Below are 25,313 nucleotides of genomic sequence, written 5' to 3'. Positions count from 1 at the left end.
CTATTTAACACTGTTTCGAGATGCACAAAGAATTACATGTTGATCAATAGTGGATTGCCAATAAGCATAAAGCCATGCCAGTCGATAAACAAACGGAAGATGAGCTCTAACACAGATACTGGAAAAATGCTTAAATCATTTCAACATATACTTCCAGAGTAAAGTACAGTTGCAAACGTGTAGTGTTTTAACTTCTGCTTACAATAAGTTACACATATTATGATAAATGCACACACAGCTAAGTTAATGTCACAACAGTGGTATGTGAAGTCAAACAACCCCATACTCACCTGTTGGCCAAAGGATGTAACGTAAATCAATCACTTATAGTGTAGGAACATGTTAAAAATGCCACAGTCTGGTGGAATTTCTTTCTAGTACGCACAAATTATCACCTGCATGGTGGCTAATGTGTTGGGGTAATGTTCCCTGCAGGAATTCAGTAGTTGATGGATGTGTTATTTTCATAACTGTGCAGCAACAATCAGTCAATCAAGTCTGCCAGACGCAAAACAGACTATATTAGTTCAAACACTGTCTGTGTGTCTCTATTGACATGACTGTGAGGACATTTTTATTGAGCTAATGAGACTTGCTAATTACCTAGTCTGCATCATGCATTGTTTTGAAATTCCTTGGCTTTCCAGCCTTTTGAAATGTGCAGCCATGGAGGTTGTTGAAAATGATTGATGGGACACATAGATTTAATTTAAGATTCATTCGGACTGGAAGTTGCCGTCAATCACTGTGGAAGACACATGTTCATGTTTTGTTTATATTGCAGTGACTAAACTCTAGCACAGTGATTTGGTAACCTAGAACACTGTTAATCTAAATTTGGCAGGAGATCACAATAGCTTTCATTTCAGTACTTTTCTCGCCCCAGGAGAGATCCCTCCCTGTTTCTATTGCCCCTGCATTCATTGGCCTTGAGTATTGGCCAAGCCAATGTTTGTTTTATGCAACACTTCAAATTCCTAGGAATTTTTTTTGCACCGGGCAGCTTACAAGACTGTTCTTTGCAAGAGTTTTTACATTTTAATTGATTGAATACTTTCTGGAAGTACATGCCAAACTTTGCCTTCAAGTTGACTCAGTGATACTGCAAATCAGTTTGCACAAGCGTGATAATGTGAAGATAGGAAAAAAGTATCAAAACATAATGTGCCAGTTTTGTTATCTGTGGTAGGGGTTGTGGAAGTCCTTGTCATGAATGAATAGCATGACAATTTATTACAGAGACTATTTTGATCTCTTTTTTTGACATTGGGAATCACCTCTATGCAAATAAACAGGTCCATGCCCATTGTCAATACATCTGTGGACCTATGTGTAAACTTACAATACTGAATGATCATGACCCCTCGTTAAACCTGTCGGTAATTTGGCGTTGATGTTCTGTACAGCCAAATGGACCACCAAGGCCCCTTGCAATCGATCAGAAGGTCAAATATCTCATGGAACACCGACAGATTGTTGAAGTTCAGTTCTTTTCATAATGAAATACAAATGTAGTTCGAGGGTGACGTGTCAACTTACATTTCCCATTCCCATGCTTTGTCAATAGAATGACATCTTGAGTTCACTGCTTTTAATATTCTAGTACCCGCAGGAAACTCTTCATGGAAACATGCAACTATTGAAGTGGATTCCCAAGCAACATATGGCAGTAAAACATCACTTTATCCAAGTTATCACCCATAAAAGTTTTTCAAAGTGTGTCAATGTGCCTCAAATTGTGGCAATTATTCCAAAGATATCTTCTTTTACCTCAGGCGATGTTACGTAGGTCTGTGTCTACTGGTCATGCATGCCTCATCAGGTACAGGCTAGTCTGCCCTGTTAGAAAGTGTTAGAGGTAAATATCGTTTGGATCAAAGATGTGGTGTTGAAACAGGTCAGTAACGTAGAGATGGTAACCTTGGTATTTTGGTTCAGTGGTCACAAAAAATGGCCAAGAGGCCATGGTGACAAAACTATCTGTGGAAGCATGCATTACTTGTGCTTGAAGTATTCCGTGTCCAGATAAGATATGTTCTAAATTCATGTCTGATTCAAAGCAAAGCATCTTTAATCAAGATATTTAGCAAGTGCTACTTTCAGTGTTTCATTTGCTTCTTTTCTAACATCCTGTAAAAAAATTAAAATATTTTGCAAAGTTATCAGAGACTGTCAATTCAGTTTGTGGCCCCAGAATGGTAGTTCAAATTACATTTCACAGTTACTGTGCACAGGGGTTGCAGATCACTATCAAGGGTAAAATATCTCAAGTACTTGTAATGAGGTGCTGGTAGTTCCATGGAGTGCGAGTGGAGCATAGTTCAGACAGTCATAACTGCCCCAGCTCTATTCTGTGCATAATGGTTTCCTCTAGAAACACACAAATTAAGAAGGCATGTTTATACAGACTAGGTCAGTGAGTTAGAGAGTTCTATGGGTGCCACCTGTACGCACCAGTGACCCTAGGCTGTTGTGGCTTTTGTCATCCAAATTACAAGGTGGTACTCAGTGTGGTTCAATCACTGAGCTAAAAAAGTCTGTACTTAGCATGTCAATTTTGAGGCACAATTACTTGTTGCTGTGTCTTACTGCTGGGCAAGAAAAGTTGCTATGTATATTGTACACAATTTGCTTTGGCACATCGCATCCTGTATAAAAATACATCTATAATAGCAATTATTCAGTTATCTACAAATAAAAAATATTGAAACCCAGGTTGTCAAATTTGAAACAATGGTGTTTTTTATCGAAGTTTGCAAATGTATTATAAAGTTTTCTAATTTATTGTTACGATTGTAACATTTTCATGACTGTTTCATGCATACTTTCATGCATAGACTTTCATAGCTGGCAACCCACTCCTATTGCTGTTTCTAAAAATAAGTACATTTCCATATAAATACAGATATACAGGCACTTTTATAGAGGATGATACAGCACGGAAAAGGGTTAAATAAGCAAGCTACTTCAAATCATAAAGGATTTCCTTCAGGAAACATTTTTTTTTCTCTCAAAGCTGTCGCTTGGCTTTTGCAAGGGAAAAATAGATGCTAATGTGGACATAGTTAATGTAAATTTACTGATTAAACATTGATTTGACAGATGGTGGGGTCATTTACAGTGAAGGATGGGTTGAGTCTTACAGTGACTGGTGATCATTGAACGGTCACAGTGTCCAATTTAATGTAACTGAGCAGAGTAGCTTGAAATGTAAGAATGTCCGGTGATTTACATGTAGTTACTGCACATTGCTGTGGCTAGGCATTTTCTGTGCTGACTAAATACGTTTTGCAGACTTTTGTGTTGATATACAATTGGGATCCAACATAGTATGAGGGCAGTGTCCTCCCTCTGAAAGATAATAAATAATGCATGAATGTATGTAAATAGTCGGCAAATCTGGATGTGTGTTGGGTTTGGGAGCGGGGACACAGTGTACATTTATTTTTAGAGTGATTGGAAAATAAAAATAGTTCAGTTAAAGTAAGGACAAGCAGTAATGTATTTTTGTCACACTTCTATGAACATAAGATTTTCATTATGTCCACGATATTGTATATTTTTATAAATTTGCTGATACCGTGGACTCTTTTTAAAGAAGAAATGTATATATACATGTAGAAAATTTTGCTTAGAGGTGGCAAAAATTAAAGTACAGGCGGTTACAAATAGTATATGTGCACGAAGATTTGTGTGGAAATTGTCCTGATTTTTTACGAAAACTAAATTTTCACAGCCAGCAAATTTTAGCTGACAGCCGGTTGTTTTCTACATCCTTGATATATTATACAATGAATATTATAATTAATTGAATTATATAATTAATCTACATGAAAGTATGGCTTCAAAAATTTGTTTTGGTATCATACAGCAAATCAACACAAAATTGCTAGAAATGTTACAACTTTATTTGCTGCAACAAATGTCAAATGTTTTATGACATGCTAGTTTTAGTGTCATAAGCAATGAGAAATGTCTGCCAGATCAAAATGTACTTTAAGGTCAACGTCAGCTAGTTGCAGAATCTATTTTGAATTTGTCATTTGAGTTCTCTGTGAAGAGCAACGATGTTGCATCCTGAAAGACATTGATTGACATGTTAGTTCATATTGTAATACATAAAGACAAAAATGTAAACATAGCTGTAAGGTCAATAAAAGTGATAACTCTTTGAAATTGATATGAACAGGAAGTTTGTTTGCCTGATCTTTGATAAGATATCCAGTTTCTTTATAAATAGTCAATATTATTATTGCTAAATGGAGAAGCAGATTATATCTGGTGCTTTTAAATTTTGACAAATATTAAAATTTTTGTCAAAATTCAGTGTCTATTTAAGTTTCTGTGCAGTACCTGTTGGCCAATTATTGAATTTCAGGAGCCAGGGCTCTAGAAGATAAACTGACTCAGAATTGAAAAAAATTCAAGAATTAAAAAGACGAAGGCTCTGACTATACCTACAATTTGTACCGGTTAAAAGGGATGTTCCTATCATTGCTGTCGTATAATTTGGTTGTCAAATTAATTTTCCAGATAGACTTTCAGAATCCAATAAAAGCAATAAAAACAGACAACCAACTTGACATAATATATTATATCAATTTATATCAGGCTATAAAGTCGTATTTCACGCTGAAATTTAATGGAAGAAATTAGATTATTCATGAATGATGTTGGTGGTGACCTTTGACCTCCTGCACCTGCTATTAAATTTTGGGGGCTTGCATGGCAGACTAGGCTGTTATGACTGATCGTTTTGTCATAAAAGTTGCCATAACTCTGCTGTGGGAAAAAATTGACAATTGTTCTCTCATCATTTCTATTGGGCAGTTTTTTGAATTAGTAGACAGTGATGTCAGTGGAATGATATTTTGGAGGAGTGACTTCTGATCCTGTTTTCTTCATCTGGCGATGCAACCCAACAGCAATACTGGTATTCATTACATGTTGCTGGGGGGGGGGGGGTTACCCAGTGTCACATTTAACCAAAGGATTGTTTTACATTGAATTCAGGGATAGCCCAGGCAACAACAGAGGCCCAGCTAGCACAACACAAAAAATATATAAAATTCAAGAGAGCATTGTTCAAATGTTCAGAGACCTCTGATATTTGATCACTTTGCTGTAATCTTGCCAAGTAGGCTAGTATTAATCTTACATTTCTGAATTGCTCTCATGAAGTCAAGTCAACAGATGAGTTGCGCCATTTACATGACAATAATCTAAGTTTTAAATGTCTTTATTTTGTTTTGCCACTGTCCCTCGGATCGTGGTTTTGCCAAATGTGGTAGGAGTGCATTCTGTCAGAAAATGCGCACCGCTTGTATTTAATCGAACAGGTTTATTTTCCATAAATATACTGTCAGATTTTCTGGCTGTGCCTCCATTGGTGATGTACTATGATTGAAAGATGCAAAGAATAGAGCTACACTAGTACTAGTGCAGTGTTTGTGAAGAGCTGACTTACAGTCTGGTAGATCTGGCTATACTCCACTGCAAAGTGCCCTTAGTACAGTGTGTGACACATTCTGCCAGGGCCTGAGTGGTCATCTTTGGTCAGATTGACCCGTTTCGTGTTCCACAATAAACATATGCCTTTATCCCACGTAGTCTACACCAGCTATCAACTAATTTCAGGTGATCTTATACATTCCAGTTACAAAATGCTTGCTGTACCGGTAACAATAGGTCCATTCCATTACTTGTAGCCTACTCACCATTTCCAGACCTCAACAGTTCTGTCTCTAACCACGGTCCCTCCACAAAAGGGAACTGTGCTATAACCACAGCTCCTCTACCCCAAGAATAGCCGTGGTTCTATATACATTCTAGTAGCATGGCTCAGGGATGGATTCATAACACAAATACAGTATGCATCACTTTGATGAGTGTTATCTCACAGTAGGTTAAAGTCTATCCCACTCAAAAGTATTTCTATTGTGTTGAATTTAAATTGATGCTTTTTTCCTTTGTTTTACAGTTATTGTTCTCTAAAGAATGCTATTGTATTCACAGCTGAAAGATAAAACAAGAATTTGAAATATTTACTTCCAATATTACATTGTCTATATTATTTGTTAACAAACTTGTCAAAACTTGACATCCAGTGACTTGCATTGAATCCAGGTCTGCTGTTCCCAACAAGACACACGGAAGCCAGCCATGGAAGTACAGCTCACTGCATAGAGTGTTGATGATCCATTTTCAATATCAATGCACGCATGAACTGTTATATGCGTATCTGTAATATGTAGGTAGCAGAAGTATAATTAAAGTGGAATTCCCAAGCCTCAATCTAATTATGCCTGCCCCCTGGCTGTGCTGCCGGTTATCATCAACTATCGTTCTTGAATTTTGCACGCTGGCGTCTATCTTCCAATCAGGTAGCGCGTCCAGGTTAATGAAATATTCATCAGGTTTGTATGTCATCGTTATTAATTTTCCCGGCTTGTTTTACATTAGAATATCCCTTTGTACATAACCTTATAGTGTTTTCATGTAAAGTGTGATTTTCACAAAGTGATTCACTCCATTGGTTGCGTTTCAGTGGGCAAGGGTGTGTTTCCTATATTTGCCTTCATACATTTGCACATCATACCCCCTGCGGAATAGCCCAGTCAAAATGGCAAACTACGAATTAAGGTATGTTGGTCTTATGGCATGGTATTCGTACTCACCAACAACTACTGGACTCTAACAGTAACAAGAGGGTAGACACTAGTAGTTCAAATTCAGTCCATATGTAACTAATAAGCTAATGGTTATGTCATATTCAGTCTCCAAAGTTAAATGGTAGTTGTCTCTTTTGTCTTGAAATACGTCCTGTTTTAATACAATTTTCTGTATGAGCATCAGTAGCCTCGTGTCCTTCAGTCTCCGTAAATCCAAACTCTGTATGTAGGTAGTATACTCAAATGTATACATAACGTAGTATGGTAATTATCATTAATCCTAGAATTCTTATAGCATGCCAAGTAGCTAAGTTTCTGTAATGTTTAAATTTCAATTGTTCCTGTAATTTTAAATTTCAAATGTAAGTGTTTGAAAGACAGCATGAGACTATTCTGTTACTGCTGGTTTCTGATTTATATCCCATGATTATCAATATTTCTATACGCTGTCTTGGCAGTGTAGACAGGCTCCATTGACAATATTCAAAATGTCAGTGGAATATACTTTTAAGTTATGCCTCAATGTATGACAGTACCATGAAATAGATAAATCTATTTCAGTACTGTGAGAAAAATAAACTCACAGAGGAACCGTTTAGTTCACAAGTGGATAGTTATCTCATGCTTCCTTCAAATAATCAAATTGATGGCAGAAAATGGTGAATTTTTTCAAATGAAAGATATGCACATTGTGTTAATGGGGTGCGGTGTAGGAATTCTATGTGGGACTCATTTTCAAGAGCATTTCTGTCATCTGATATTGTCATCAGCGTGCATATTTCATTTGAAAAATTTGATCATTGCTGCAGGAAGTCTGTGATGCATGTGAATTTAGCAACCTCGACTTGTAGAGGAGAAACTGGCAGCAGTTGTAGCCTTGCCAGAATGAAGATGCTAAGAGTGCAACAATGACCTATATTTCCTACAACTTTACTGCTAGTTCTTGGGAGTTCCCTATTCATAGTACTACACTTTCTTATCCCTGTCACTTTCCAGATAAATATTCTACTCGCTGTAGTTGTCCATATTGTATCTATTTCTCTGTTTTGTGCGTTATGTACAGTAACTGTATGTCTCTTAAATGTAAGGTTTGTTTGCTGACAAGAACAGTTATTCAATGTTTGTTGTTACTTTAAACAGCGTTTGTTGTGACAGTGTTGTTACAACACACAACCATGGTCCCTCCACTGTCAAGTAGCAGGAGTTGGCTTTTCCCACTGCCTGACACACACCTTTGACAAGTTCTCCCATGAGAAGCCGCACAGAGCGGCCATTTGCCTTTGTGCTGACACACTTATGACAAGTTCTCCTATGAGAAACCGGAGATGTGTCTGAATGTTAAAAGTCTATTGAAATGCTTAGCAATTGAACTAACATAAATAGCATTTTAACTTGCATGCCATTGTTGTCTTTGCTTCAGATTCAAACCTGATGATTTATGTGGCTTACTGGACAATGTAACCTTTTCACAGATCACCCCAAGTTTTTCAACAATCAGTCGGTCGGCATAGTATTTGCGTTCAAAGCAAACCACTGTAAGGCCTCATGATCATTTGATCCCACGAGGCTAGCAAAAATTTTTATACGTGGGAAATTGTTCCCATGGTGATGAGAGTGGATGGAGTGGCCATTTGCCTTGTGATCAGTTGAATTTAAGAGTTCACATTCTGATATGAGACCAGAGAGCTTGGAGTTACCCTGCCTCCTCTCATCCCTGTTTCATTGTTTAAAGGTCCAACCAGCCCCATTGAAAACAATTGGGACATACCAAAATCTTTTATTTCAAGGGGTAAGATAAATGTAAAGTTACGGCGCCTGCCCTAGATGGTTCAACAATGCATGATTTGACGTTTAGCTGTAAACTTCGAATAAGGGTCTGTAACTTTGAATAAATCATAATACGTCGTTATTACTGCTGCCAGTCATATTTCTATTGTGTGAAAGCTTTCCAGTTCAGTTGAAAAAAGGTTTGACCTGTCGGTAAAGTGACTCAGTGCACTGCAGACTGTTTTCATTCATAATTGTCAATGACCTCACTGTGTCATGAAAATTGGCAACATAAAAAACCCATGATGGCAACATTCCTTTGTACAAATAAAGATACTCCATTCACTATTATATCCTTCTTTGCTTTCTAATCTCTGTATCATATTTAATGTGGAAAATTAAACGTTCGTCTTCAAGTGTCTGGAACCTTTTAAATCTAGTGATCTGTTTTTAGGTCTCAGCCACTAAAAATTCTTTTCATCCAATTTTCGTCTCACTTACTGTTTACATCAGAAACCCTGTAACCTTAAGTGACCTAGCCCTACTAATAAAGCTGTCTGATATAATTTGAAACACTTCATACGTATGTGCCGGGAATATTAAATTAGTGCTCCTTTGTTATTCACAATTATTAGATTATTCCAGGGTTACAAATGAACTTTGGATTTTTTCCCGCTTATTCCTGACAATACAGTTGTGAAACCCTTTGTTTATGCAAATTTTTGACTGACATATAACAGTGTACAAATGGTGTACTCTGCAATAAGTCCAGGGCATGCAGTAAGTCAAAGGCATTAAGTAATTGGGATTTGCATTGTGGAATGGCCGTGTACAAAATGACAGCTTTGCATGATACTATTCCCTTTTCAAATAACGTTAAAAGCATTGACTTTAAACTGTGAAACATTCTCCCATCATCAGAACAGCGGTTATTCTCGGGTCTAATAGAATTTTAATATATATTTTGTCTGTCTCCCATTAAAAGAAATTGAAAATAGAAATTGCAAACTGGAAAGAATGATATATGATATCTATTCCTGGGGCAGTTTGGTCAATTGACATGTACGTGTATAGGGACATGAGGAAAGTCAGCAATTTATGAAAAAAGAAATTTAATACAAGAAATTCTGGCTGCTGAGCTCATGTATTTAGGCAGCTGAGCTCATTTATTGGGTCACAGTACAATGTGATATTTTATTTTAGAAAATTAGAAGCCCACCCACTGTTGCAGATGAGAGGAACAGATTCCATCAACGTTATCAATACCGTGGTGTTTTGGTTGATGTGACGTACTTTTTAGTCTCTATCAGATACAGTATCACAACACTTCTTAATTTAGTAATTTATCCTTACTCTGTCAACGCTATTTTTGATTCTGTCCAATGTGAGTTTTGACGGACCAAAGGTTTTCAACGTGCATTGTGGAGCATTTCAACGTGCATTGTGGAGCATACATGTGGCAGACTCATGGTAATTGGCCGCTTGGTCATCTCGAATTCATCCAAAGTGAACCTGTGGTAAACCACTCAAGGTCAAATTTACATCTCCCAGGCCAGTATTGAATTATTAAACACCAATGCAGGAAGCACATAGCAATAGGGACAGAATGACAGGAAACTCAACTGTAATATTGAATGTTCCTTGGCGAGAGTGTTTGTGAAAATAAGCACTCTACTTAGTGCTATAACAGTCATTATAGAGATGTGTTTGTACGGCTTATGAATATTTCCGTTGCATGGGTGCATGCAAATGTCCAGTGATAAATCACACAATTATCAGTTTAATACTCTCTTTATTTTCATTTGTTCAGACTTATCTTCAATTTCTATCAGCATATTACTTTATGTTATCATCAGGATTGACGAATATTGTCTTTATCGAAAAAAAATAGCTGCATGACTGGAGCCACAGGATTTTGCATTAAATATGCATACTGTATATTTATAATAGTAAATCATGCTATAAAATTTGATGTGAGTTATAGTGCATGATGTGGCATGTCTTTGTCCCCTTAATATTTCATCCTGTAGATGGGTATAGTTCAGTTCAGACATCCACCATCATCAAACATATATGCATGTTGTCTTGTTCTTGTGTTCACCACGAAGTACATTTGCATCTGAGTGTAATTTATCCAGTGATATTTTTGTTAAATTTATGGAGGCTGAATTTATTCTAAGATGTGCCCTGATACAGATAATCCCATGGCATTGAGTTGGCTCTGTTGCTCCTGATCGCAAGCCAGGGTTCGTCTCTTGCACTGAAAATGCATTCAAATTTGTAGCTGTTGAACAGCGTGTGTGTGTAATGTGGCTCATACAATATTTGAATCAAGTCACACTTGATATGGGTGTGGTCTGAGGTGAAATGTTAATGTGACATGTCCCTTTGACGCTGAGTTTACTCTGAGGACACAGCTGTGAGTTGTTTTCTCTGTTGAGTAAACTGGATATTTTCATGCATTGGGTAAACTGAATGTGTTTACAATTATGTGTGATGATTTCATTCACAGAATATAATCACTCCCTCCCATAGTATTAATGTAGTTGATGGTTGAAGTACAGGTTAGCTTTGTCACTGTGTGCAGTTTCTGATTCATAGCATTAGTTTGCTTTGACAGTTGGCAATTACTCTTCCCGAATAAAATGCAAATATAGCTTCTCTCTTCCTAGTCAAGGCAGACACACATGAAATGCATCAATCCCTTATTGCTTCAACAATATTTTTTTAGCTGTACTCTCGTGCAATTCTCTGGAAAGGCATTTTTTTGTTTCTGCCAAAAAAAGCAGGTAGCTTCATGTCGATGACACGTTGACTCGCATATTTCTGCTGATATTGGTTCTCATTTTATGTAAGCCTTACACAGATTCTGGTACTGTCCAAGTGATGAATGATGTACTTATAAAAAATAATTATTAAAAAAAAAATTCCCAACATGATGACCAGAGTTCATGTTGTCACATAATTTAAATATGAATGGGGTTATTTTCAAATTGAGGTGTACTGCACATATGTACGAGTAATATTCATTACTGGTACAGTATAACGTGTACCAGTAATAAATTATGCTGTAACCAGCCTAGGTGCTGGTGCCAAAACAAAGAACTTCATTAGTAGTGTGAACTGAATGTTATATGACTTCACTAGACCTCAGTGGGCTAAATTATTGATATGTCAAGCTACAAATTGGGGTCTGTTTGATTGGTTCAGCGGGCCAGATAGCATCTTAGCCCAATCAGTGACTTAACATACCGTAATTCTCTGATGAACCTGGCATGCATCAGCGTTGTTTGATCAGGGTTTTTTCAAGCAAAAAGAGGGACTGTACTTTATTTTGCAGCCAGAAAGGACGACAAAATGCCACGGTACGTAGATAAACTGATTCCCACTGCTTCATTCATGTTTAAATGAGGTATATCAATAATTTTTGAGACAGAAGTTGGAGAGAGAATGTGGAATGCATTGTTGATATGAATATTGATTCTTTATGAGCATGTTGGGCATCGATGCTAGAGACTTCATTTACATTGCTGTGAGGTATTCTCATCAAACACTGCAAATGTCATGAACAGATGCAGGGGAAACTGTAAAATGAAATACCTAGGTATTTCGGTATTTGACATAATGAATGCCGGAGTAGTTCCAACTGAGTTTTCCTCTGCTGTCAGTGATAGATTAATTAAATGGAAAACGGTAGAAAACATTCCATGCTACCCACAAGTCCAGGATCTGCCATGATTGTCATTCAAAGACATGAAGGAAATAGAGTGATTGCTTTCTGTGAGGGAAGTCATTGATCATCCATGATACTACATTCAAGTGTGTCGATCCTTTCAGCCTGAAACCACCTGTTTAGATTCATGGATTCAAGCTTACGTTTATGTATATAGTGCACATATGGCCGACCTAGAATGTTAGCATTGTTTACTGTACACATTAAGAAGATATTAATCAATAGAAATATTAGAACAGCTAATCCCCAAACATGGCATTCCTGACAGTAGTGGCCTTTATTTTTGGTCTTTTCATGGCACGCTACATATCAGGTTAATGTAGCTATGTAGGGCATTGTTTGACTCTTTAATTTACTGATTTTGTCATGGATGATAGACCCAGGGCTGAGGCCTGCACACTCCAGCACTAGTTTTTGATGCATTCCACAATTGGCACGTATGAGTTTCATGTATGTCTTGCCCTGTGTTATCTTTTAACTTCTGTTTGGTTTAAACTTCAGAGTGCCACACTGTCATGTAAATATGCTCATGTTTATAAAGGCGTACCCTGTGTCAGGACCAAGTCAGTGAAGTGCTAATGTTTCCAAGCATTTACCCATCAAGTGTTGTTTCCCGCATTTTTGATAAATCCATCCCTGTTTCACTTGGTTTGTGAGAGGTAATTTTTCCTGGACTCAGTACTCATAAAGGGTTACCGAAGCTGACAACATCAGCTGGTCCAATATTAGCCTTCTACTAAAATGTGAACTGCCCTGAGCAATAACAAGTGGAATGTGTGGCCATAAAAAAAGTTTGCCAAAAGGTGTGCACTTTGTCTGGTCGTGTGAATTATTAGTGTGTGACAGCGATGTGGCTCAATAAATAACCCCAGTCATTTTTGAATTATGATCCTGTGTTATTGTCTAACTAAAATTTAAAGGGACGTTTGTTTCCTTTCACGGTGAATTTAAATCTCCATGTTAATTTGATGATGTAATGGGGTTTTCAGTGCTTTTGTTGCAAGTTCATGTTTAGACTAATTCATTTCCAAAAAACATCACAAATTCATTCCAGAGTCATGTTTACATGCAGGCATAACCAAGTGCTTCCAAGAGCTCTGTAGTAATTTTTGGCATTGCACTTAAAACAGTTTGCACTGCACGTTATGTACACACAATTTTATCCCCTCATACATGTATACACTTGGCGTTGAGATCAAATACTTCACCCTATGGTGACAAGTAGTTTGTATATGACTGTGGACTACTGCAGTGAAGGCCTTATCTCCTAACCCCTGATACACTCTTGGCCAGCACAGCTCAGCTAGACTAGGCCGCTGTGACTAGGCAATAGGTATTGCAGACTCAGTGACCACTTGTTCTGCCACATTTGAGGAGTGTTATTCTTGCCCATTTAAGGAAAGTCCGCCAAACCCCACATCAGCATATTTGGAAGAGGTCAAAGCATACAATAGAGGGGCTTTGTTTATCTGGGTCAGCACAAAGAGAAAGGTATGTAAGGCATTCCACCTTGCCTCTCTTAACCCTAACAATAAGGAAGCATTGTCTTGCAACTTTCCCTTTGACAGCAACAACATGGCCTTTTAAAAATTGTAATGGATCAGACCCCATTTTCCATGGCACAGTACCACAGGCAATGATCTCCTGATTTGTGAATCCACTGCCTCAAAGCTGTCTAGTCTGTCTTTATGAGGTAGCCCGGCACAGTTTTCAAGGGGTGTTTGGACTTTGTGCCCTGCCCCACAACATACATTTAGTTGTACCCACATTTTGTCATAATAGTGTGTGATGTTCGTATCAACAACGTCAATATATACCTTTCCCCTAGAGTTTTGTGTTTTACTTTCACTGACATGCTACAAATTAGACCTGTACTTTTTACATGTAACTCTTTCAACCTACGTATTACTCAGCATATTCTTGTGTTAAACTCAAGGATGTCAGCTGATCATAGCAGAAAGGGAGGTATGTGAGCCAAGCTGGCAATGCTGTATTAGAGTCAATGAAGATTTATAACAGGCTTATGGTGTTTACCTTCCTAGAAAAGCCAACACTGTCTGTGTACAGTAAATACTAATTTGTCGACTTCCAAATACACATAAATCACTAGAATCCAATATTAATCCAGTGAATGACTTAATTCCCTTACAGGATCAACCTAACATGCAACCAACAATTCTACTTACCTTCTAACTGACCGGCCACATTGATAATATTAACCTCCCTTTTTTTACCTCCAGCATGCATGTAACTCTCATCAATTGATCCTTCCAATATCAAATGTTATTACTAACTTGGATGTGTTTTCTCTGATAGGATGTTCAGTCGTCAGTGTGTCTCAATTTCAAATTCTAAAAATGGTTAAGGCAATATGTTGGCAATTTCTCAGCCCATGAAGGAAGTTTGTAATTTCACATTGTTATGATTTCGGAGCTTTTGATGGACTCGTTCTGTAATAAAAAAAAGATAATGATTTTATGCTTCATAAATTTTCAATTCTTCTGGTGAAGTTTAAATAATAAAACAAGATGAAAAGTGATGGCCCAGTAGTGACTCATGATTATGCTGATATTGAAAACGTGATCCTCTCATGTGTCTGTTTGTGTGTCATCAACGATGACTTTTTTATTGTTTCTTCATTAAATGTCACAGTGAAGAGTGGGAGATGGCTGCCAAGCAGACAAGCGAGTTCGAGGTGAACCGCATTAAAGCCCTTCGAGATGAGCGTATGGCAATACAGAAAAAGACTTTTACAAAATGGATGAACCAATTTTTGGAAAAGGTAAAGGAACATTTGTTTTGTTTTGAAGTGTAGTTTGGTTCATGCTGTGCCACTGGTGCTTCCAACGTACAATTTGTATCAAAGAGAAAAAACGAACAGAGTTTACCTAAATATTTATTTGTAGCATGTGAAACTTATGACTTACGAGTGGCTGGTGACTTTTTGTTAGTAGGTTATTTTAATACAAACAGTCAATATTTGATTGTGCAGTAATACACAAATTACATAAAATTGATCAAAAGTTAAAGCCTTTTCACAAAACAGAAGTTTGTAATTAGATTGCCCAGTGAATCAAAGTTCCACGCGTCTAGAGTTTTTTCTTTTCAAATTTACAAATGGTCATAAAATGCAAAATTCGGAGCATCACTCCCGGAAACTGTTGCTGTTCATTAAGCATTGAACTACTCATTATTACACTCTGAAATATTGAATGATTTTGTTAAAATAAGGTGGTTCAATGATGTTGAATAAAAGACCATGCCTCTTTAATGTCATGCTCTACTGCATGTATCTGTATCTAAATGGACAATGATAGGATGATCATTTGGAGTGTTCAGAAATTACAGGTATAGACTATTATGTTTGCCATTCCCACGGTACAAGAACAGATAGATCATTCCGATTGACCCAAAACAAGGTGTCCTTACATCTTGTTTGTTACATCCACATAATGCCTGCCAAAACAAAAGACAATAAAAGATGTTTACAACAATACCTTAGGGTAGAGAGACTCAACCAGGCATAACGGCCCTAGGCAAAAATCTACCAGGCAATTGATCACACATAAGTTCCACTGTGCAACTTTCTGGAATATCTTTGTGTTTCAGGCAAACCTCCATGTCAACAACCTGTACACAGACTTAGAAGATGGCAAAATGTTGATGAAACTTCTAGAAATTATTTCAGGTGAAAAATTAGGCAAACCAAATAGAGGAATTCTCAGAGTACAGAAGATAGAGAACCTCAATAGATGTCTCAATTTCCTCGCAACAAAGGTAAGTGATGCCAACAAAGTTATTTAATTGAGATTTCCTTTATCCCCAAAAATGTGCAACAAGCCAGAAAGTGAAACGAGTTTCTTCTTTAATATTCCAAATTATTATTAAGGTGCGGTAAGTTCCAAAATGTCTCCCAGTCACCAAAATTTAGGTTACCATCCAAATTTTTATAATTAGAAAGTTATTAAAATTATATTCAGTTTTATTGGTGTTTAGTGTAATTATACATAGCTGCTACATATTATTTGAATAATCCTGATGAAAATTTAGACTTTTACTTTATAGGCTGTCTGTTCATTCTACCCATATTTACAAAGTTTTGATCGATGACGAATGGCAATATTTTTAGAAATTTCTTTTATTAGTGGCAGTTTTTATTCTGTCAATTTGAAGCAATGAGGAAGTTCTTACATGTAAACTACCTCGACCCAACATTAATGATGAGACAACTCAAAGTTCTCTTGGAAGATTTCCATGTTTGCCATTGTGACAAAGTCTGGTATCGTTTTAAAACTCGCCCCCATTGACTTTCAGAATTTCTGTACTGTGGTATATTTGGCACACAGATATGCTTCATGCAAGATTGGATTATCAGGAACCTACAAACTTGCCATGTATATTCTAGGTCTGTGGTAATTAAAGTGATATGCACTTCAAACACATTCTTGCAAGCCAGAGCATGATTTCCATGATTTTTGGGTAGCGCCAAGCTGTTGCCGTAAAGGGGTGTGTGGTTTACGATAATGTTCATCATCTGTCTCAAGTAATAAGTCAGTTTATATAGAATCATTTGTAGTGATGCAAAAATTGTTGGATATTTTTCACAGTATGTCTATATTCAAATAATGAAAAAATTAAATTTTCAGTTGCAGACTCCCTCAATACTTTGGTGTGCGCCTCGGAATTGAAAGACTAAAATTGATACTAAACCTTCCTCAACAAAACCATAAACCATTTTCTTACGGAATCAAGAAAAAAATCAAGGGTCATTGTGCAAAATTTGGTACTGTGGAAAACAAATTACTTTAAATTTACCAATATTTGAAATTCAAAATGGTCGCCATCGTTCATGGGAAAAATTAAAGTATAGATGTTCACAAAAGTAAACTGGTGAAAACTTAATTTATTCCATAAGCTTCAAAATAAGCCCCCACAAGTGGTAGACTAAAAAATATTGTAAAAGTTAGAGAGAGTTCCAATATCTGTCCCCGAGGCACGTTCTACCATATTTATGGATTTGCCATTGTAGGATTACTTCAAGTTCATGATCATTTTTGTTGAGACATCAATTTTATGAATTTGCAATGCCCAGTGTTGCTTTACTTTTAAAACTCACTTGAATACTAATATTTTTTCTGCACAAACATGCAATAAATAATCATTACGTAACACACAATCAAATGACATGTCTTCTAGATAGAAATGTTGCAAATGTTTGAGATGTGCAGGTAGTTTTCAGTCTTCTTAATCAGTGATTACATCATAAGAGTGCACATTGGCTTAGTGATCTGTTCTAAATTAAATCCACACATAGTTGTGTTGTCATGTGGAACAGATGAATTAGTGACCTGTCCTGCAGTCAGGATCCAAATTTCAGATCAAAGGTATTAAGTGTTGTCCAGAAACGCCCTGAGTCTAAATTTATTACAGGTCATACTGGTCAAACTGTGATCAAGTGATTGATTCAATGAATTTTGGTCAGTAAAGATGCCTTTGTAGTTTCATATCGTAGGTGGTTGTTCTTTCACAATCATAAAAGCTGACACAATAGAAACATAATTCCTTACATTGGGGGGGGGGGGGGGAGTGGGCGAGACCCCAATTTGTTATGAGAGCGTCAAAATTGCATTAAGGACTCTGTTGTAACTGAAAAAACAATGTAAAAATTCAGATAGTGAAACCACAACAAATTCCAACAAATTTTAATTCCAACACATGAAATGGCTAAAAGTCTTGACCCCGAGTAACAGCTTGACAGTTGCACAGTTACAAAACACGTCTTTTTTGACACCTCTTGATACATTTATACTAGGCGAAATCATGATAAATTGATGCTTTCTGAAGCAACTTCCTGCGATTTGGACTTGTTGTGTCCTGCCATGAAGAAAATCACATCTATTTATGGTCAAGCAACTCTTTTTGATATGTTGAAAAAAGTGAGTGATTATTCGTGTGTAGATTTTGCACAACATACACGGCTGGTTTGTATTCTCCATAAATAATAAACTACACAATTTTCCGGAAACCACTTTTGCTGTAAGGAATTTTGTTTTGAAAGAGGGGTGACTCAAAACCTAAGGAATTACAAATCTAGTGCATCAGCTTTTATAATTGACGACCCCTTAAAATATACCAAAAAGGTATTGTCCTGTTCATGTGAAAGGCTTCTTAATGTCAAGGGTTGAGTTAATTGTGTCCTACGATTTTCCCGTCTTCATTGCCATGAATGTTGAGATTAGACAATGAATTGGTTAGGATTTTGAAAATTTGTATTGTTGTATGATGCTTAAAATTTACCCTAGCAAAAACTCAATTTATGCAACCAGTAAGGTAAGACAATTTGCAGCCTAACTCCAATAGATTGATTAAAGTAATCCATGGATTTCATTATCCTGGATTGTATAATAAGGATGGAAGACAAAAAATGTTGTAGACCTGTCAGTTTTATAATCCAGAACTATTTCAGGTTTCACTTCTTTTCATGGTATGCCCGTAAACAATCAACTATGTGTTGTGATTCTATATTTAGTAAAATTTCCAAAAATTACAATGCCTTTATTAAAAATTGACAAAAAACAATTATTACAGTCTTAAAATATCTATAATCTGTTGGTAAGTTCAGCCATTAAAAAAGTGATGAAATCATTGTTCAAATTAGTAAATGTAAATGCCAACATCCAGGCAGGTTTCAAAATATTACTATTCCATGTTCCCACTTGACTTTTGCTGTCAGCATTCTTCTCAGATAGTTCCGTTGGACATTCTTCCTCCTAGTTCCGTAAACATTCCTCCTCCTCCTCCTCTGATAGTACTGATGTTAGAGTGGGAAAGAGGAATCATTAGTTCACTTGAAGTACAAGTCAGAGTGATCCAGTCAACAAGTCTATCAAATATTGATGTGTTTCCTGCATTGTACAATGGTTTATCATAGCAGCTGAAAATGCTCACAAAACTGAATGGCAGACAAAACGCAGCATACCTCAGCCTCTCCATGAGTCAAGGAGGGTCAATACAAACTGCTCCATTTCATACTCTCATTTTGTTTTTATTTTCTAGTGGTAATTGGTCCATCTGTCTGCTCTAAGGATTTTTGAAATTGTTTTGCAAGTGTCTACCAAAGCTCACAATCATTTTTCTCTGACATGTTGATGTTTAGACTTGTCTTAAAAAAGGGAAGAGTTAACACTGTGTCAATGGTTGAATGGCAACCTGGCATTTATGTGCCAGTCAAGTGGCTAGGAATATGCGTTAGAATTTCATGAGTGCCTCTGTAGCCATTAGAGACCAGAGGAACTTCAGGGCATAGGAGGGAAGGAGTATTAGGTCATTCAGGGGTCAAGTGGAACTGTGGGATTGGCTTTAATTTGCGGTATGAGGTGTGTACTTCAACAACATAGAATACTGATTGAAATATTTAAGAGCCCTCAAGCAGACACTGGGCAGTCCATGAACTCACAGGGGTACCACCAAGGTCATTGCCGTCTAGTCAACTATATTTGACTGAGTCGCCATATTCAAGTTAGACGTGAGAAATGTCAACTTAATAATAAAAAATGTTTGTTAAAGTTACCGGGAACTTAACCTAAAATTTAGACATCAAAGAGGGGAAATAGCTGTATGAAATTTTCAGAATCAACTGTATGTAGGAAGTAATGTATTATAAAGTATATCAAATAATCTTCCCAAGAATGTACTGTGCACTATGTGTTTAGCCAAATTTTTGAGACATGCATCTACAACCAAAAAAAAAAATTTTCAGAATTAAATTTTTTAAAAACTTGAACTTAAATTCACCAACAGAATTCATAATTTTATGATTCAAGCCTTTTCCAATGAGTCACTTTAAACACTATGGATCAGCCTGACTCATATTGTACGGTAACTAGTTTTTATCACCCAATAAAATATGTCAGACGTCGACTAGCACTGTTTTTATTCTCCATTGTGATAAAATACATGCAACATGCACATACAAATCTGCAAGAAATGACTTGTGATGGAAATACCGCACAGGTCATACGTAATTTCAATAAATTTTATTTACGACCATGGTGCCAGATTAAAAATTCAAAGTTAGCGTATGATAACCCTATCCCACAAGAAAAGAGAAATGCCTCTGCAGTCTTGCAATCAAAGCAGAGAGTTGGAGTGTTCCGTTCTAGCTTTACATTTACACTACAACAGCTTTTACCACACAATAGACGTGATATTCTAACCACCAGTTTAGAGCCACCTGGTAGTTACCCAGTCTTTCACAAACAATATTCAAGCACTTCAAACTTTATTTGTCTGTAAACTTAGGCGTGGTCATTGTTTTTTGGACTGAAAGGGGATAATTTTGTCAGCTTATCTGTGCAGATTGTTACGTATTTAGATATTGTCAACTTTACCATAGAGGTGAAAGTGTCAGCGTGATTGGTGGGGACCTTGCCATAGGCAGTCACTACAAACTTATAAGATAGTGTTCATAATATGGTGCAAAGTAATAAAGGGACATATTCCTTATTGTATACCAGTCTCTTGCAAACTTTTCTCTCCAGTGTTTGTCATTATTTAAATCATGTGAAATTTTTTTTTTCTCTTGAAATCTCATCATGACTATAACTGTTTAAAATTTTAAAACCTATTTGTATTCAATACATGTCTCTGGCTCCTATAGAAACAGACAGAGGTTTATACGCTTATGTCTTACAAACCCTTGAAGTTTATAAACATTGCATTGGTTTGTACTGTCTGTGTAGATACCTGTGCATTCATGCAGTCACTTGTGTATACAGTGTCAGGTCCTGTGTATTTCTAAGCCCACATGGCTTCTGTTGATTCTTAAGTACGCGTACGGTACCTCACCCTGAAGTGGTTTGAAATACCCTGTATTTGTCCAACAGAGCACATGACTTTCACAGCTTAAAGTCACATGTTCTTAAAAAATGATTGGGTAAATAATCTATTAGGTGTATATAATAAGTTGCCTGCAGAATATTGACATTCAAAATTCACACACTGACCCATATTTTAGTTTGATTGATGTAGATATCTTTAGATAACTGTGTGAATGTCACATTGACCCACTTTCATAAATCTCTAAACTTGTACGTCATTGTAAGTTGTACCTGTGTGATGACACACCTGAAAATAATTGAACTCTAGTGGCTGATCCTGGTCAGTTTAGCTAGACTGAGACAGGAAATGGGTGCTTTGCCCATCCTTTCAAGATAAACATGACAACTCATAATTTATTTAGCTCACAATGTAAGCTTGTCAAATTTTAAATTATAACTCTGTGATTACATGTGCAAGAAGCCCTGCAAGAAGCCATTGTACATGTGTGTATGAAGTTCAAGGCCATTCTTCCTAATATATGGGCAAAAGTCGTCCACCAATGTTGTAGTCAATTTCATTTACAATTCAACAAACATTCACGGATATGTAATATACTTGTCAAGTTTTGATAGTTCAAGGTTGATTTTGCCAAGCTATTGAGGTGGTGACATACCAGGATGCTGTCTGCTTGTGTATTTTAGTGTCAAATGCAAGATGAGATAAGGTGTTTATTGACAGTATGTGATTCTGTGTACTTCATAAATTGTATAGTATCGATTGTCAAGTGCTGGCTATATGTGAAAAAATCAATCTTTGCATCCTTACAGTGCTTGTTCTCTGTTTGAAGAAATCACTTCACTGTATCAAATCAAGGTGATACCACGTTTTACTTACTTAGTCAAATTCAACTCAACCCAAATTCCATCCAAGGGCAACTCCCACCGTTTGATTATCACTGATATAGAAACACCTTATCTTACTAAGTTACTGCTAGTATGTTTAAACAAGATAACACAGGAATTCCATGGCCAAAGTGTACTTTGTATAGATCTGAAGAAATTTCAGAAGTTATAGTGGGACTGTGTATGGTAATGTTCATTGTTGAACAATAAACGAAATAGTGCAAATTATATGGTGACAGTGAGTGTTACTGTCTTGAATTTTCGACCAAGTCACTAGGGCTGGTCTTATGATAGCAGAGGGTACTTGAAACTTAAAGGTTTTGAAGAAGTCCATGTTCCACAGAAATCAGCTTAATTTAAAAAGCAAATTTTCAATACACATACTGTTGTGACAAAGTTCATACTGGGCACACGCCTACAGAGATCTAACTTCATTGAAGATAAGAAGTACAATGCACAGGAAATTCATGGAGAATGATGACTTAGGTGTCCTTGTTTTATAACATGACATTCCAAACTGCCATGTAATTCAAAAGCATTGTTCGAATACTTTGATTACTTCGATTTCACGATGTGTGTGTTTTCTTGGGTGTTGAGGCTTTGTTTGGTCTGTGCTCAAGTGATGATGAGGTTAAGATTACAATGTGTTTATTGGGTTCAGTAAATTCTGTCCATTAGAGGATGCTATCAGGGATGTTCCAAGTGTCCTTTATTATTGAAACTGTTATTCAGTTCGGAATTTTATGGTGTCAGGCCTGAGTGGTTGTCCTTACTCCACAGGAGTTCAAATATGTGACAGCTTTCACTGCAAAGTTTTTTGTGTGTGTCAATCAAGGAAAGTTTTTGATGACTGGAAGAGGATAAAAAAAATCATGAAATTTAATCTTTTTATAAATTTTGAACCATTGAGGTCATATCACAAGGGCACATGATAGGCCAGGTTACTTCTGTTGTTCAAAACTAGTAGCATTTGTCATCAACAGTATCTCGGGATTAATCAATAATCTGTGTAAATTTGCACTGTACTTACACCTTAGGTGAGTGTTCAGAAGCAATGGTGAGTCAAGGATGACATGTCTCAGTGTTGATACAGCGAGGAAAGTCTTTCAAACAAATTCTGTGTCATCATGAATTCTGTAACAGAGGTGATGGTGACATTTGACCTCTGTTACAGAATTTGATGATAAAATGGAATTTTTATGAAAGAATTTGTATGAAAGGCTTTTAATGTCAATGTACCGTAATATTCAAAATAATTCCTACATCTTTTCAGGTGCGATTGGAAAGTATTGGTGCTGAAGACATTTGTGATGGCAATCCTATACTTATCCTAGGTTTGATCTGGACCATCATTTTGAGATTCCAAATTCAAGAAGTTGAACTTGATGATGATGATGAGGTAAGTTCATTTTACCAGGCAGAATATCAAAGCTTCATCAGCTGTAACTTTTAATGTGTCTTTTATTATTATCATGTTCTGTTGTTAAATTTGTTCCACTCCTGCAAGCATGTCAACACAATCCACAATGTTTATAATTATCATGAAAAGTGAATTCTGGTCTGTTAGAATTCAATTCTTAATAATAGCATTGTGTACTTCACATTATGCATCATGTTTGCAAAACTAATACTTTGTAGTTAGACCAGCAATATTCTTTGGGGAGATGATAAAATATGTACTTGGTTCCCTGGAACTAAAGTAATGAAAATATTGCAACGACTTTACAATACTATACCTTGAAATGGTTCAAAATATCAAAAGTGTGTTTGTGCGCTGCTATCTGTATTGTTACTAATGATAAATTGATATTAATTGTATATTGTGCATATTCATTTCTAAACAAGTGACAGTGACAAGAAAACAGTGACAAGTGATACTTTGAAATGCTCAGCATGGTGATTTTGTACAAATTACATTAGACACTGTGACAGTATTCTCAATTAGAAATAAAGTTTCTTGCCAGAAAGTTACCATTTGTAACTTTTGACATCATACATGATAAAGCTTACTAGCTTTTCAAAACTTACAGTTAAACTTAGACATTCGTTTTTGATTGACACTTTACATGCTATCTCTCCTATTATTTATGATGTTTTGTTTGCTACCTTTGTATGTTATCTCACATTCATTCAATTCAACCCTGTGTTATGTCAACACAAATCATGGTCATCTGATATTTAGGTATGTCTGTCTACGTGACAAGTGATGGATATCACGGGCTAAATTTACAGTGTACCAAATCAAATAAAAATGTGACAAGGGTCAACATACTTTGCAGCATCAAAAGTCGATCAAAATATCGATCATTCCAGTGCTATGTATACCTGTCTCATTTATACAACTGCTAATGTGATTTTAACAGTTGGATATTTTGTGCTAATGAGAGGGAAGAGGGGGTAGGGTGGGTGTAGGTCATTGTAAAATGTTGCAACCAAACAGCATGATTGTGATAAGATGTAAATTTTATTTCATTTGAACAGGAAAGTGCTCGTTCTAGGTCAGCTAAAGACTCATTGTTGCTATGGTGTCAAAGGAAGACTGCTGGGTAAGTCCAGAAGCCATGTTGGAAAAGATAAAATGATTTTATGCTCCTCAGACTATAAAACACTGTTGAAAGTTGGTGAGGGATTCTGTGCACAGGTTAGCTTGTTCAGACTTGTACAGCCAGGGATGGCAAAAGATCCTGAATTGGAAATGTGTCATAATATGTCAGTCGAAGGCTATTTAATCCTCTCCTAATGTTACTCATCTGCCAGAGAAGAAACTGTTTATGAATTAAGGAAAGCAGAAAGAAAAATTTCTCAATACTCAATCATGTTAACTTTTCTTTTCAGGTACCCGGGTGTTAACGTTCTAAACTTTACATCCAGTTGGAGGGATGGATTGGCTTTTAATGCTCTAATACATGCACACAGGTAAAACCTTCATATTTCATGTCTTGAAAGTACATTTACCTTTGGTATGTCTCCATAAACAATAACGAAGACAATTCTGGTTGCACAAGCTTCTGTCATGTCTTGATTGATAAAATGTCAGTGTGAGCTATTTGCTCATAGTGTACAATTTTCGAGTATGAAGATGATGTAAGTTGTAGAGAGAATGTGTGAAAAATTTTCTAAACTACAGCCTGGTATATAACTTGTGAAAGTTTAACAGTCTCTATTTGACAATTTGTGATGTACTGGTTTATATGAGCATCACATCACCAAGGTTGTGTTGTGAACACTTGCTTCCTTACATCACTAAATACTTTGTGGAGATTATGTTCTGGCTTGTTTGGTTCAACTGTTTCAGTAGAATTCAGTTGTCTTTGTCAGATAGACAATGCTGTTAATCCGTTCAATATAGCTTCTATAGCTTTATTATGAAGACTGAATTTTCTTGATTCTGATGTGATTATTAATTTAAAATTCAATCAG

The 25,313-nt window shown here is 36.4% G+C and overlaps 1 protein-coding gene across 16 annotated transcripts in view; it reads left to right on the top strand.

Moving 5' to 3' along the window:
• The window catches only part of LOC139149256 (spectrin beta chain-like), a 91,546-nt gene that overhangs the window by 892 nt on the left and 65,341 nt on the right, over window positions 1-25,313 (top strand). For 9 of the 16 annotated variants that reach the window (XM_070720885.1, XM_070720879.1, XM_070720886.1 and 6 more), the window contains exons 2-7: window positions 6,548-6,642; window positions 14,824-14,953; window positions 15,781-15,948; window positions 23,167-23,292; window positions 24,375-24,439; window positions 24,729-24,809. In XM_070720885.1, coding sequence (XP_070576986.1) covers window positions 6,623-6,642; window positions 14,824-14,953; window positions 15,781-15,948; window positions 23,167-23,292; window positions 24,375-24,439; window positions 24,729-24,809 — 590 coding nt within the window. In that variant the 5' untranslated portion in view covers window positions 6,548-6,622. Of the gene's footprint in view, window positions 1-6,547; window positions 6,643-11,665; window positions 11,804-13,527; window positions 13,663-14,823; window positions 14,954-15,780; window positions 15,949-23,166; window positions 23,293-24,374; window positions 24,440-24,728; window positions 24,810-25,313 lie in introns of those variants that run through there. The other 7 variants (XM_070720890.1, XM_070720889.1, XM_070720888.1 and 4 more) reach the window with 3 other exon arrangements.

Source organism: Ptychodera flava, chromosome 14 (genome assembly GCF_041260155.1).
Source record: "Ptychodera flava strain L36383 chromosome 14, AS_Pfla_20210202, whole genome shotgun sequence".
Taxonomy (NCBI): Eukaryota; Metazoa; Hemichordata; class Enteropneusta; family Ptychoderidae; genus Ptychodera; species Ptychodera flava.
The sequence above is the reverse complement of the archived record's forward strand: the minus strand, read 5'-3'. Positions and strand labels throughout refer to the sequence as shown.